Source organism: Python bivittatus, unplaced genomic scaffold, assembly GCF_059951505.1.
Source record: "Python bivittatus isolate LINGU-HERP-01145 unplaced genomic scaffold, Pbiv_v1 ctg000080_np1212, whole genome shotgun sequence".
NCBI lineage: Eukaryota > Metazoa > Chordata > Lepidosauria > Squamata > Pythonidae > Python > Python bivittatus.
This window is the reverse complement of record NW_028277035.1, coordinates 57,923,853-57,940,785: the sequence shown is the minus strand read 5'-3', so window position 1 is coordinate 57,940,785 and position 16,933 is coordinate 57,923,853. Positions and strand designations below refer to the sequence as shown.

Here is a 16,933-nt window from a genome sequence, read left to right as displayed (position 1 = left end):
AACAAAAACCCAGACTCAAAATGAACCATGAAGACTTTTTACAAACAACTTGTCATTCAGCATTTATTTCTACAGTAGGCATTGTTCACCAACAGCCAGTTACAGCAACAATGTTTTTTAAATATTTGTCAAAAGGTGTTGGTTTCTTTCAAAGCAGTTGGACACAACTATAAGCTGTGACTCAGCTTGTATAAGGTAGGGTTATCGTATCTCAGATACAAAAATCCAGGTGACAGTATTGACAATATTCTTTCAGCCTAGGTCTGATAGTCCTGTTATAAGGGCTAGAGCAGACATAGGCAACCTGTTCCTTCTAGATAGTTTGCATTACAACCTGCATCAGCCCTATCACTGATCGGCAGGGCCAATAATTATGAGAGTTGTACTAATCTGGATGGCATCAGATTTTCTATCTACAGTAGGGGTTCTACAATGGACTCCTTTGACAGTCTGATGAAATCTACATACCCCTTCTCAGGAAAAAATGTATTTAAATGCATAAAATAAAATACATACCAGTTGTATTACAAAGGAAACTAATTATGCTTAGAGTTATCTAAATACTGAAAAATAACAAATATATACCTAGTAGTATATGTGCTTATTTATTAATCCATTAAATCAGTAGCAAGACAATACCCTTTTTAAGAGTATAATCATTTTAGATAGATTGAAATTAACAAACATTTTTGGAGTCCAGAGACCATACATTTATTTGTTGCCTGCATACATTATTGAATGAAAAGCTAAATTGCAATTAGAGGTTAGTGGAATTAGGTTGCAATTTGGAATCCGGACCAGGTTATTTAAAGCTACTGGGTCTGGGCTACAAAAATCCATACAATGTATCATCTTCTGGACATCTGGAGTTCTGCAGAACTGGTACATCTAAACAAGTTAGTGTGCATACTGGAATGCTGAATTGGGGATTTCAGCTCTTTGAACACAAGGATTTATCTGGAATTGTGTTTCTCTTTTTACTCTTAATATTAGAGTTGACTTATACACTGTAAATTGCCACAGTTAAAAAGAAATAAGCTGCCTCTTCTTAAGATCCTGCAATCTTTTGAGATTTGATTTATTAAAAGCACGTATTTCAATTTCTTTTAATTTGGAAAATCAAGAGTTTGTATCAGATACCATGTTTAATTTGGTATTTTAATCTCTCTATCCAGACCAACTGAATTTTGCCCTCGGCTATTTCAGCACTATGTCACAAGGCAATCTCTGCAGGAACTATGCCTCAGTGTAAGCAACTTCCAACCCTCTTAGTTACACATAGAGACAAACTGAAAAACCAGTGCAGATCACGGCATTCAGCTGTGATGTGGCATGCTTTTAGCAAGGAGCCTTTTATCAAACAAGAAATAACATGCATCACAGATTGAGGTTTCCAAGGAACTCAGTAGAGCAGCTCAGTATGGAAGCAATTGCAAGCCAGTTAATTTTCTTCTGAAACGCTGAGTTATATATTGTTTATTCAGCCACTTGCTTATTGGGAAGTAAAGCCTGCAAGGTTGGTGCTAATATCAAGTTAGCCTTTATTTACTCTCCCTGATAGCTACATTTAGTCAGCTTATATTATCTTCCATATGGGTTCATGGAAAACAGGGAAAGGAAGGTGCTGTTGCATTAAATAAGAACATTTGTTTTTCTGTATTTCTGTGATTCACGGGAAACTTAATCTTTTCCCCTTAATGCTAAGTGATTGTCTTGTACTTTAATGCAAAGATAGTTATTTCCTTACAGAATCAAATACTCCAAAGAAAATTAGTTAGAAAGTGTATTGTAAAAGCTTATAAAAGCTGCATGTGTGAATATATCCATTTTGAGCAAAGGGTAAAATGGGGCAAGTTATCTTCCCTTGATGTGGACAACTAAAAAACTTCAAAATCCAAGGCAAAGCCACCAGTTTAGTCTACTTAGGATAGTTGGTAGATTTCATTGTCCATTCCTTGTTGTGGTCTTTTGTAGTCTGAAAGGGAATTTTCACCTAATCATACAAGACATTAGTATTGAGATTAGGAGACCTGTAGATGGCTTGGTTTAAAATATGGTCTTTCTCAGAAACATTTTTCACCAATTCAGTTACTAAAACTAAACTGCAAACTTGAACTCAAGAAACATTGGCTAGAGGTGAGGGCTTAGGCTAGAGCAGAAATATTACTAGGCATTGTATGTTGCTGGATGCCTCTCCAACATAGATCTACCTACCCTACATTGTGAACCTGTCACTGCAACTCTTTTTCAGATTTATCTACACTATTAGTACAAGTCTGCCAGAAGGTATGTGGCAGAATTGACCTTGTAACAGAAAAAGAGCAGATAATACCAAATGATACTGTCCCTAAGATCAATATTCTACCCCTGACATTGAGTCTGGCCAAGTGCAAGAAATTAAAAATTACTCATTGAATTCAACAGCCAAAAAATCCTAACTTACCGCTGTTGATGACATTCCAGCAAGTGGTTGGTAGAAGCCTCTGGGATTGCTACAGAGGTTGTGAATTGGCTGGTAGTGCTACATCAGTCTGTTTTCCCCCCACTCAACCTCTGTGCTGAGAAGATACTGAACACTGTCTGAATTACAAAAACTGAATTTGGCTAAGCGGCCCTGCAAAGTGGCCAGATTAGAGAACTGTCTAGCTCCTAAGCATCATAATTTACTTCCCCATTATCAATGCACAGAAAAGAGACCAGCAGTCTCTCCCTTTCTTCAAGTATAGAGAGGCACAAAGTTCTTTCATCAAGGAACAAAATGGCTCAAGCTTTGCTAGGCAAGCCATCTGGCCTCACCACCAAAGATATTCTAAAGTTTCCTTCCTTTTGATATGGTAACTAGGGAAAGATCAGTGTTTTTTCCTGAAGAAGTCATCCCAACAGCCTTAGACATCATCTTAAAAGATATCCACACAGTACCATTTAACTACTTGGCCAAACTATTGAGATTATAATTTCCATTTCCAGATGACCACTAGATAGCAGTGAAGAGTTAAGGCTTTCTGTATCTTTACTGCCATCTATTGATCATCCAGATTTTGGTAGCTTTAGTATGGGAAGTTTCAAACTGTATGTGGTGACTCTCTGGGGATTGCAAACACATCAGAGGGAGAATCACAATTTTTAAAAAACTGATCAGGCTTCTGCAGATGAAATGGGAGGAAAGCCCAGAATGAGTTCTGAAAAATGGCTCAACCCACAAATGTAGCCATCTGTCAAAACCACACTACAGTCAGCAGAACTATGACCGGCAGATGGCTTCCTGCTGGCTGGTGACTTCCATTCTGGTATGTGGTAGAATATCCATCATGTTTGCACCATTGTGGAAGCATACACTTTAATGAAGTTCAGTATCTCTGTTACTTAAATTTCAGGCCTTTCAAAACTGAATAGCTTTTGTGGAGCTCTCTGAACTTGTTTGTTTTCTTGCAGACACTTCATTACCCAACTAGATAACACCATCAGTGCAAGTGAGTGTGGGGTTTGTTATCTGTTTATATACAGTAGCTTGCCCTGAATAGCTTTTGTTGGTGATAAGATATTACCAGTGCAACCCAGTGTTGATAACAGTAAGCCAAAGTCAAAATAGTATAATATGTCTAAGTCAAGAAGTCTATAACTCTGGGAAAGGTGGAAGGAAAGAGAAGAAGATGACCCCCAGCAAGGTGGGTGGACTCAGTTATGGCAGCAGTGGGTGCACCATTGGAAGACCTAATGGACCAAGTTGGGGATAGAGCCTACTAGAGAAAATCTATCTACATGGTCACTAACACTCAATACCGACTTGAAGGCACATCATCAATCAATCTCAGGAAACTATGGGGAAACTTATGTATTGCATAGTAAGAGTCATATTTCCTTATGGTTCAACAATAACCCTATCAAATCAATAGTCTGATTTATGAGAGGAGGTCACATAAATTCACACAGGACTCATGACCTAATGGAAAATGTTGGATGGCAAAAGAAACCCATCACTGTTCCCGATCTTGATGGATTTGGATGACACAGGAGAAACACATGTAACTAAAACAAATACCTGTTGGGAACCAATAGCTCTCTTGTATTTACTTTTCTCTGATACAGTGAAGCCATCTAATACCTAAACTTGTCTGAGAGAAAATCTGCTTGGTGGAGATGCATCTCAATTATTTTCCATTATTTTGGAAGAACAATCAGAATTGTTTGTCAGAACTGACAAGCCTTTGTGAAATAAAAGGCTTATATTTGTTTCTGAAGAAAGGACCTAAGATAATTTGAAGAATTGGTTTAATTTACACCGGTCTGAATATTTATTGCCATTCAAACTTACAGTGTTGTTTTATCATACACAGACAGGAAGCTGCTTCAGGTTTTATTTTACAAATTTTATGAGATATACCCATATCTAAACACTGGTACAATTACAGTTTATTTGTATTTGGAACTTAGTCAAAAAGTGGCAAGAAATGAATGGCTCCAATACCAAATTTTGATATAGCACAGAAGTTATAATCAAGATAACTGCTGTATGTCCCCTGTTCAAATCTTAGTTTGGAGTGAAATAATAATAATAATAATTATTATTGTTATTATTATTATTTGAAGTTGAAGAAAGAGACAGAGGGGCTAATTCTGGCTGCATAAGACCAAGCCTTAAGAACAAATGGCTTAAAAAGCCAAAATTAAGAAAACAGCAAGAGACAGCAAATGCTGCCTCTGCAAAGAAGCTGAAGAAACAGTGGACCATCTAGCTAGCTGCTGCAAGAAGATCGCAAAGATAGTACCAATAATTATAGGTGCCTTAGGTGCAATCCCAAATCCTCTGGAGCACCATTTGAAGACCAGCAACATTGACAAAATCACCATCGGTCAATTGCAAAAGGCAGCTTTACTTGGAATGGTTTACATCCTGCAACAATATCTTTAACACCATCAAACGACAACATCTGCCTATCCCAGGTCCTTGGGGAGAACTTGATAAGTAGACCAAAATGCCAAATCCAGTCTAAACATCTGGCTGACTGTGCAACCAACAATAATAATTTATCAAATTTATATGCTACCCAACGCCCAGTGACTCTGGGCAGTTCAGTGCCTAACCTTAAGCAAGCTATTATCTCTTTGAGTGCTTCTTTCCTACAATCAATGGTGCTCTATATGAAAAACAGAGATAATATGAAAAATTATGTGTATTTCTTTAATTCACTTTAGGTGCTGCCCAATGCCAGAATGACTCTAGAGCATAATATAAAAATACTATATTGATGCTGAATGCAGTTATTATGACAAGTTCATTGTGCAATATAGATATAACTTATTTTTGCTTAATAAGAGTCAAAATCCTACTTTATTTTTTTGTGACTGTCATAAAAACAATAAATTGCCTACATCCAACATCTATATTTATTGTGTTTGAATAAAGCTATTATTATAAATAAATATGATGCTGAATCTAAGAATATAAAATGGGAGAACAGATACTTTAGGCTGTAATTATATGCACATTTATCTGCAAGTAGCCCACCAATCTCAAATAGACCTACTTAACAGTAAACATATAGTGTTGGCCCATAATCCATATTACTGGGAAGCACACCTTATTAAACTCAATATAATTTATTTTTGAGTAGACATGTACAGAATTGCATTTTAGCCCACATGTTTTTATCAAAGGTATTTCCAGACACATCTTTTATCATGGAATCACCCAGCTTCTTCTATGAAACCTCATAAGGGCCAGGTCCCGATGATAGTATCTCCATTTATAATTTTCCAGTGTTTGCATGCCATTTCTTTTTTTTTCTTAAAACAGTAGATATGAAAGCAACCCAAGGTGATAGACAGTACAACAAAAATTATCATAACACATTTTACATGAATATGTGTACAGAGTTTCTTTGGCGGTGGTCTCTGCAGAACCTGATCCTAATAGCAATACTCTAAAGTTAATTAGGCTGAGATTTGCCTAAACATATCTAGGATTTTCTGAGTAAGGATTTGAACCACCGTTTATTTCAGATTCTAGACTAAATACAGACAATGTGTGGTGCTTAGATATTGCAGGACTACAGCTTTCATCAATCATCATCCTTGGGCATGCCAAGGATGGAAGCTGAAATTCAATATTGCCTGTCCTTACTAGTATCAAATCCCCAAGGGCCCGAACCGGATGGAATGGTTCCTTAAGCTGATCTTGGAAAAATAACCCTCCATCAAATAATGAAAAAAGATCATTCTGTATATTATTGTTTCATTGAAGCAAGACACTGATCCCAAAATTCCTTTTATTACAATCAGCATATACCTCAGTGACACCATGATGCAGTGATAATAGCTGTAATCCCTCCTGAAGAGCCAAAATTTATGCTCCCTATCATTGCAAGTTCCAAGAAACAGAGCTATCACTTCAAAGCAGCACAGAAGGGAGAGATAATAAGCCTAATAGAAGTCAAGAAAGAACCTAAGGTGAGAAGCACAAAGAGATGTAAGAAGAGGTGTCTGGGAAGAAAGCCAAAGGAAACAGAAACAGAATGGAAAAGACCATCAACAATGCTCATAAACTAAAGTTAAGAAGCAACAGACATTAGATTCATTTGGATTCTGATTTGGATTGTACAAAGAAAGAGAGAAAGGAACAATTCTCAAGAGAGTCCTGAACTCTGACACGGCATTGTTCCAAAATACAATATCAGGTACAAATTGAAATATCTTTTGAGCAAGATCTAATACAAACTTTCTGAAATCTAATCAAAAACAAGATGATGATGATGATGATGATGACATAATTTGTATTCAGTCATCGAAAGCTTGTCCAAATTTAAAGAGTACTGATCTTCAAGATAAGTTGTAATAAAATGTTACTAATAACTCCAGTGGGTCTATTCATCAGGCAGGTCAAAGAGAAATAAAGGAAACAAAATGTCTTGTTCTCCTATCTTGCAAAAGCCAAATCACAGGAACTAAAGTCTTTACTAAAAAGGATTTTCAAACTGTGATACTTTTACAGTATTACAAGTCACATTTTAATTTTTATGTTTTCTAATGTCATAATTACATCAAAGACCACATCTAATTTATTACGTACTCCTGAAACACACAAAAATTCAGAAACTGTTATTCTGAAAAAGGGGCTAGGAATTCCTAACAAAATATTCAGCATTTTCACATAACAATCCTTCCTCTGGTTGGTTGGTTATTTATTACAATTATTTCTCTCCCAGCTTTCAGGATAATAATGGTTTAGAAGCAATATACTGAAATATTTTATATTTATGTATTAGGCTTATTTCCCATTAAATGTATTTGTTAAGTAACAGTGACAGTAACGTTTATTCACTCAATGACCAGCAACATTTAAAAATATATGATATGAAAGTGAAATCAAATGGGTGAGATAAAATACTAACATAATAAAAGTTAGTATTATTATGTTACACTTTTATTACAGTCTCTATAATAAAAGTGTAACATACTCAGCTATAATGGTATGTTAATTAACTGCGCAAGTATAAATCTAAAATCCATGAAATAAAATACATATCACCTAAAACAAGGTAACTAAGATATAATAAAACCAAAATAATAAATAAAACCAAAGTGGTTATTCCTGTGACCAGTTACTTGGGCTACTGCCCAAGTAATGAAGGGTTTCAAATCTACATTTGTTAGATGTGTTATTAGTTTTCTCCATGAGTTTAAGCTGGTTTACACAGGGATTCCCTCCCTTTTATCTCCACGACATTTCTAACGCTGAGAGAGAGAGATTGGCTCCAAGTCACCCTGTGAGTTTCTCTAGCTGAAGATGAACTGGAACCTACTCTTAGTGAACTTTTACACCAAGCTGGGCTTGAGGATCTTTCCTACAGGCTGGTGGGTAGAAGTGGCTTTGTTGGGAAGGAAGGAAGGGTCCCTCTGGGGTGGCTTCTTGGTCTTTGCAGCCTGGCTTCCTTCTCCCTCTTTTTTCTATCCATAAAGAGAGTGTATGAGTTTTCTTTTAAAAAATGGTTCCCTTTTTTCAAAATCCATCACCTTGAAACTGTCAATACTACAGGCTGACTTTTTTTCTTCCAGCAATTCACAGTGGCACCAGCTGGGTTTTATTTACGACTTCAGTGCAGCCTTCTTAAACAGTTCTCCTCATACTACTTATTAATTTTATGGAATATAATGTCTGACAAACAACCATAGAGGAAAACAGATCACAGCCACCCAAACTGTTCCTCCTGAAAAATCTATCAGCAAACAACTAATATGACTCACTAGAAAGAGCACCTGACCTTCATTATATTAGGAAAAAACACGGTTGTCCTTTAAACAAATTTTTGCTGTACTGCTGGAAACATATGTCATGGCCTTAGATGGATGATAGATTTCAGTTATAAACCTTACCAGTGCCATTCATACTACTGTAATTGTATTAATCTAGCTTTTACTGTGGTTTTTTTAAGAGATTGTACAATGATTGGAAGACAGATTAAATTTTAAAGTTTACTGTATAAGCCACCTAGCAAAGAATCTGACAGATGAATATTCTTTAGTAAAGTGAGCAATTCACTGGCAGAATGATCAATTATATCGTTAGTGCTGCATTGCCTGGACAAAAATAAAAATTGTTTCTTTTTTAAGTCTTCAGTTGTTTTAAGAGAATGTCATCTTTTCTGAATGTAGACCAGGAACTGACAACAGACAATCCAACTGAACCACAACTATTAAAAATGCATTTTTCATCTCTAAATTAATCTAAGACATACTCAGAGCCTTTTAAAGTTTAGAATCCTAGAAATCCTGCCTTTAAAAAAATATTATACATAGAAGGCTGCCAAGAGACTATACCACTTAAAAGCCAAATGCAGCTTTAATCTGAAAAAAATTGCCCCCTGATTTAAAGGTATAGGCACAGTCTCTGGATTAAATCTGACAATGTAAATTTATGTATATCCACAGTTATTACACCAGAGTAATTAAGTACTGTGATGCACTGTATATGAGACTGCTGTTGAAACAGATGGAATTTTCTGGGGGTAGAGAATTCTGCTGCATCTTTTTTCTAACAAGAAATTGCAGGAAACAATTTCTAACAATTCTTTCTCAGCCAAACTGTACAAATCCTTGCTATCTGTACCTTTGATGAACAGCACTTTCCACATCCTCATTTACAGTCAGTCAAGTCTGCTGTACAAAAAATATACAATTAATGCTGCAGATGCAATCAATTATAGTTTTTTTTAAAGAAAAATCTTATTTATATTAATAATTGTCCCCAAAAGACACAATTAAAATACATGTTGCTCAAATTAGTGTAAAGTTCAAAATAATCACTGAGAACCAGCATGTCCACAGCATGTCGAAATTGGCAAAATGATGGACACAGCATTGTGATCCAAGCCCTGCCCCTTTGGTACATGTGTTGATGTCACAGACGCATACAAAAAAAGGTTTGTTCACATCACCACACTTGCTTTCTTGTTGACACCCATGATAAGGATTTACATGTGTAGCCAAGATACAGTGTGAAATATATATGTGCATCTGCATGCATATACATAAGATGTATATGCAAAAACTAAAAAGAACTCTCATTTGCTGGCTCCAGGGAAGCAATGTAACTCTGAATTTGTCCAAACAAAAGATTTTAAGGACTAAAAGCATGTTTTAAAGGAATAAAACCTCAGGTAGGACAAAAAGAACCTTACTCTTTGCTAGAAAACACACATATGAAATCTAAACGTTCTCTAAAATGACCTCTTAGTCCCACCAAGAGCTACTTGTTATTAGCACAGACTTCTCAGTGGACTGATAGCAAGGTAGAGATTTAGAAATTCTAAAGTTCTTTTTAATAACTTTATTAAATTTTAAAAACAGAAAGATAAAAACTAACAAGAACTAATAATCAAGAAAAAGAATAGAAGAAAAGGATAAAGAGAAAGAAGTAAAGCAGAAATGCAGAAAAGAAGAAACAGAAAGACAAAAAAAGAATGACTTCCTACTTCTTTTACAGCAGATATAAGTAAAACATACTTTAAAATCTTACTCTAAGATTACAACTTAACATCCATTTTTTATAATCTATCAATCAATCAGTTTATTACAGTCATAGACCAGTACAACTAAAAATGCACATGTCTACTTAAAAATCTTAGATATAATAATATCAAGTAAAATCTATATCATAAGTATAATTTGGCCACCTAAATGTTATTTATACATGAAGTCAAATGGCCTATCCTATAGTGTAATTATTACTCCTTAAATTATGATATCCTACAGTTATTAATCGTTAGCTAAAATAAGGTAATGATAAAATGATAATATCTCTCGAAGTAGTATTTTCAGGTCTCTTTGGGAACTGTTACTGCAAACTAAAATACTAGTTGGCTATAATCCATTACTGCAAAACCTTTCAGCAGCTTCCTATCCAATGTTACCGGATCTTTACTGCCACCACGCAGAACCTGGCTACCTGCGCTGTAACGTAAGGTCGGTCATCCATGAGAAGCATTTGAAGATAATCTGATTCTTGACAGCCAGGCTGCTTGCTGACCAGGGTTGCGAGCAATTTACTCCGTGGGACTTGGTAAAAGATACAGCGGAGTAGAACGTGGCCCATGTCTTCAACTTCCTTGGCATCACAAGGGCAAAGTCTTGCAGCTAATGGAATTTTTTTGTATTTGCCATCCAGCACCGCTGAAGGAAGAACATGGCAATGAGCTAAAGAGAATGCTTTCCGCTGACTGGGGAGCTCAAGCTGCGCTAGATATCTGGCAGCAGTGACAGTATACTTGCTACATAGCGGGGACAAAAAGGATGGAACCTTCCCTAAATCTGCTTGACGTTCAATATCCTCTGTCCTTTGCTTTATGGCCATTCTTGCCTGCTCATATTCCATTGCTAGAATCCCAGCCGAAGAAAACCCTAACTTAGAGAGGTTGAGCTCGATATCCTTTTTCCACAAGGATTGAAATTTATCTTGAAGGATAAGTGGAGCTGGGCCCTGTGGGTAATGCTTTATTTTTAGCCAAAAATTCAGCGAAGCTAGGCACACTTTCGACTCGACCTTTATTGTTCCTGTTTCCAAGCGTAGTTGTGCATTGGAGACACATCTGGGCATTTGCAGGACCGCCCTGATGAATTTAGTTTGGACGCTTTCCAAGTATGTCACACTTGAAGCTGGAGAGCTGACAACAGACCCATAGAGAAGTTGGGCTAGTGCCTTTGCCTGGAAAAGTTTGAGAGCTGCTGGGACAAAATACCCCCCTTTACTTCGAAAAAATTTTAGAATGGCATTGGCGGAACGAAGACCTAAATCAGCTGCATATTCACAATGAGCTCTCCTTGATCCAGAGGCATGCATGATTATGCCTAATTATTTGAAACTATTCACTTGTTCTATTCTATGACCGTTGATAGTCCAGACGTGTTGTTTTGGTCTTTTGGAAAAGGCCATAATTTTTGTTTTCTGATAGTTTATATCTAAAGGTTGTTTGCACAGTATTGGACCAGAGTTCTCAGGGCTCTTCTTAGACCAATCGGTGTCCTAGAAAGGACAACTACATCATCTGCATAAAGCAGCAGGGCAATGCTACAAACCCCTAATTTAGGTGGGTGAAAATCTGGGTGATTTAGGTATCTCACCATGTCATTGATGTAAACATTAAAGAGTAAGGGAGCCAAGATACATCCCTATTTCACCCCCTTTTGCACTTTAATTGGTTTTGAAAGAAACCCTTCCCTATTATATTTGACCTTGAGGGTGGTGTTAGTATTTAGCACCCAAATTAAGTAGAGAAGCCTACTGTCTATTGATGCAGCTTCCAGCTTCTCCCAAAGGTTGGTCCTGGAAACAGAGTCGAAGGCTGCCTTGAGGTCTATAAAGGCAGCATACAGTGATGTTTTCTTGTTGCTGGAATACTTTTCTATCAGATGTTGAAGAACTTGACATTGTTTGATGGTATCTCGTCCCTCTCTGAATCCTGCCTGCTCATCTGCTATCAGGTTCTTCTAGACCATCCAGTCCTTGAGTTTTTCCTGCAAGTGTCTAGCATATAATTTGCTGATTGTGTTTAGTAAGCTGATTGGCCTATAGTTTGTAGGGTCATCCCTCCTGCCTTTTTTAAAGATTGGGACTATAATAGCCAAGCCCCAAGCCCCCGGGATTCATCCCGTCTTATCAATGTAAGCAAAGAGAAATTCTAGCATCGGAGCCCACCATTCCATGAAATTTTTCAATGCTTCTACTGGAATAAAATCCACTCCCGGGGCCTTCCCTTTTCTTAGTTGACCAATTAACAACTTGATTTCAGCTGTTGAGACAGGCGGCCACTCATTTAGGCCATCTTTCATTTGTATTTCCATCTCAGTGGAGGAATCTTCATATAGTCTCTGAAATGAAGTTCCCATATTTCTGGGGCTATGTGGGAGTCTAACATGGTAGAGGATCTTGCAGATCGATGGGAAAGTAGATGCCAGAACCAGGAAGAATTCTTCATCTTAGCAGCTTCAATAAGTTGTTGCCAGGTGGATTTCATATCATTTTTCTTTTTGTTAGCCAACAGTTTCTTATACTGTTTTTTGATATTGAGAAGGTGTTCAAGAGACTTGGTGCTGGTGCTATTATTCTCTATTTCATTTTTATGCTGATGGTAGGCCAGTGTAAGCGTTTTGTTAATGTCAACACATTCTCTATCAAACCATGGCTTGGAAAAACTTGCCCCCCTTTTGGCCAATGAGTTTGGAGTATGAGTTATAGGTTGTAATTTTTGTATTAATGTTTTATATACCCTCAAAGGGTCCTGTGTGTTATCAGTTGACATAATGGATGCCCGAAGTGTTTGTAAATCTACGAGTGCTGACCTCATCTTATGGTCAAGAGAAGGAGACCATCTGGCACGACACTTGGCTTGGCCTTCTGGGACAATTCCAGGAATATAATGACTCACCAGATGCTCCTGCATAGCTGGAGTCTCCAGCTGCAAACAGAGTGGAAGATGGTCATTTTCTGGATGTGGTAGTACCTCGAAGTTCTTCACCAGGTATGTTAGATTTGAACTGACTAACATATAGTCAATAGTGCTTTTTCTGTACCCAGCGATAAAAGTGAGTTCACCTGGATAGTCACTTGTAATGGAGCCATTTAGGATGAGTAATCATCAAATCCATATATCATAATTTCATTTTTTGTTTGTTTGTTTCCCACAAAAAGTCCTAAAGGGGCAGTTTTAAAGTTTTGAAAACAAAGCAGTCCATTAGGTCAGATAATTGATCCAACAGACTGTTCTTCTGCCAGTTTTTATCTCAGGAAGTTCTGTATTATCTTGAAGAAATGAACTTATATAAAACAGACCAAATTATATATGCAGCATTCTCTAAGAAAACAGGTAACAGTTTTAAATGGCTTTTCAAAAGTCTCTTCTCTGTACTGAAATATACACTGACAAATCTTCAATAGACCAAACATAAACTATTTTTTATGGCCAGCTTTGAAGCATTCCCTATATACAACTTCCAAACTATGATATGAGCATGAAACACTGCCTATCAAGAATTCCTGGATGCTTTTTCTTTGTTTAAATGCTTCTTACAAGTATTTAATATCCATAGAGATATCTGTTCTTGTCCACATTGCAAATAACAGAATCTCCCCGCTCCTTAAACACTAGTGAATGTATTACCACATAAGTGTTGAATATAATGAAGTGCTTTCACTATACTCATACAGTATTACCAGCAGCTTTACCTGCATATCACTTTATGCATCCCAAGAAGGAGGTAGTAGTCCCAAAGGCTTATGCCATAAAAAATATAAACAGTTGTCACACAAGTATTATACTTAATATTGCAGTTAAATGATATAGGAATTGGGTGTATAATAGATTCTCCAGAAAACAGCAATACAATCAATAAAACATGACTATCAACATGTTAAGGATTATTCAAATCCTATTTGCTATTTGAGGTAGCAAATATGTGCCTCCTGCTCCAACTCAAAGCTCCCAAATCTGGCCTTTAAAAATCTGGATGACCACTACATGGCTCAATCAGACTACTAAATGGCTGCTTTTTAATGATGATGTGGACTGTTGCAGCTTTACTTTAGATCCTCTCAATTTTCAACTACCTTCTATATAAAAGTTGCCACACTACGTAGAAGGCATTAAAAATGGAGGTTTTTCAACTTAACTTTCCAGAAACAATTCATTGTGTAATTGATAGTTATACATGCCCCAGAACAGGCCTTTGAATTAGTGCTACATCACAGATTTTTGATCATTGAATATTCATGGTTACTTCCATTGTCTTAGGATCATGCCTGAATCCAAAGCAATGGAAGAATGAAATAACTGTATTATTAGAGTTCTCTGTATGATTACACACAAATGGATTTTATGGATATAAATGGATATAAAGAAACTGCATATATTATAAAACCCAAAATCTCAAAAGTTGGGCATCTTTTACAGAAACATGGCAAATAACAGTGCAAATCTAACTACAAACAAGTCCTGTTAAATTCAATGAAGATTACTCCCATCTCTGTACGTACAGCGTATCAACTCTGGTTGAAAGGCATGGCCATTTTGCTCTTAGTTGTGCATGGTTGTTATCACACATAATTGCTTTGTTTTTCCATTGCCATGTCAGCCGAAAATGGCCCAATGGGCTTCTTCACAATGGACCAAGACACAAAGAAGAACTTAAAACCAGCCATAAGTTCCTTCTCTGGCACACTGCAGCCAGAAGAAATCATCATTTTCCACCTGGAAGACATAGCAACCTAAAAACAAGCCATAGGTGGATACTTCGCAACTGCATTCCTGATGAGAGAAGACTTTAGGCAAAATTCCAGTGAAATCCTATTTGGCTACAACCGTATCATATGAATGTGCACAGAATTGGTGCAATCTCTGGAAAAAAATGTTTTTCATCTAAGCCTTCTCTGTTAAATGGGAAACCAGAAACCATCCTTCCATGCTTGGAAAACGCTTTCTGCTGGCAGAATCCAAGTCCGTAATTTTAATAAACATCTACTTGTATGAATACCTTCCTGCTAAAAAACCTCCTTTAAAGCAACAGCATTCTTGTTATATTACTTATATTTAAACATGTAAACCCTCTTCAAAATGTAACAGACACCTGATTATCTGATTGGGAAGGCAATTGTGTGTGTGTGTGTGTGTGTGTGTGTGTTATTTTCTGGAATATTATTCCAGTCCTTGGAGTAATATATTCAATATAATCTATTGATAGCAAGAAAGTAATCAAAACAAAATGAAAAAAGAAATAAAAGTTCATGCGAGGGCCCGATATAAAAGAATAAAGAGCACTGACACAGCAAACAGCATGTAAGATTAAACAGCAGCCACATATAAATCCAATTATTATTTTCCTGGTAATGCATCTTATTATTTCGGAAACCAGAATATGCCTATCAGAACTGACAATCAAAGTAGTAATGTACGTTCTTAAATGTTGTATCACTTTTTTCACCTGACTAAATAAATAATTCATTCTAATTTTTAAAGGCTGCCTGAGCAAATTAAAAAAAAAACATTTTAAATATTTAAAAGACATTTTTTAACATAAAGGTAAAAATGCTACTTACCAAATCATGGTTTGTTGAATTAGAATCATCTTCTGGAAATGGGATGTAAACAGCTAAGGCCACACAATTGGCAAAAATAGCCAGTAATATAAATATGTCAAACGGTCTTGAAGATCTTGTTAAGGAACATTCAGTTGTGGGATATAAAAATATTAGCCATAGTACTATTCTGTGTTAATTTCTGCATTAATACAATACAATAAACTTCTTTCTGAAGTTAAACTGGCATGCTCTTGTCATTTTGTTTTGTTTTGTGATCGATGGGAGTGACATCTACCTTCCACAGGCAATTATGTTCCCATGTTAAACTGTCATTAAGCACCAGGGCCCTTTCAGTATCTTGTTATTGATAATAAACTCCACATCACATCTTGTTATACAACACGCATTTCATATTAGATTTTCAAAAATAGTCTAGGTTGTATATAATATTGAATCAATAATGCTTAACCATCATAAAATGCTTCAAATAATCTTGCTACTCCATGTCTATCCATACTTACCATTAGTACTAATGGAACATGGATGCAAGTAACAGAATAACAACAAGCCGCAGAGTTTCTATATCAGGCTACTCCCACCTACTTACCTACAAATATATTGAACTTTGGTTCCCATAATTCCCATCAAACACAAGGAAAGAGGTAGTACAAAGCAAATATCTCTCTTCCTCATTTCCACCCTACCAAAATGCAGCCAACAGGGCAATGTTTCAGAATCCTCAGACATCTGAGTATTTCCAATAATAGTGGAATTGCTCTACTATTCATCCTTACATTTCACCCTCACAACAGCTATTCTGTGAGGTAGATTCAGCTGAGAATCTAACGAAGGGTCCAAAATCACTCTCATGGGTCAGGGTAGATTTCATCATGGATCTCCTTGGCCCTAGTTCAACAATGTAATAACCACACTACACTTGTTTTTGAGATAACAAATACTAAATCAAACTGTGCACATTCTCCATCACTGAGAATGAGCATGGTAGATCCAAGGGTATATCAGTTACTATCAGAGCCCCTGCAGGATTCAGCACTTTTGTCAATGACAAAAATGGCCTCAGGGAAACATGATGCAAGCTCAGCCCCTATCAGATGTCATAACACATTTACAAAATGATCAGAGTGTGCCTCATGGTGTGATGCCATTTTGATATTTTGCATCCTGTTGCGCCCCCCACCCACCCTGCAAACCCCTCTGGTTACTGTCTTATCCTAAGAAACCACATCAAAGTAACGAGAGGCCAAGTCTCCTCCATTATGAATATTATTACCTGAGATCAAATTCTTAAAATTAGAAACAGAAATACATTAACGTTGCCCTCTGACAATATGCAAATGTGCCCCCTCCCCC

The 16,933-nt window shown here is 36.6% G+C and overlaps 1 protein-coding gene across 1 annotated transcript in view; it reads right to left on the bottom strand.

Moving 5' to 3' along the window:
- Positions 1-16,933, bottom strand: part of CACNA1D (calcium voltage-gated channel subunit alpha1 D) — a 242,030-nt gene that overhangs the window by 212,334 nt on the left and 12,763 nt on the right. The window contains 1 exon segment of the mRNA XM_088134184.1: positions 15,581-15,686. Within this exon segment, the coding sequence (XP_087990310.1) occupies positions 15,581-15,686 (106 nt within the window).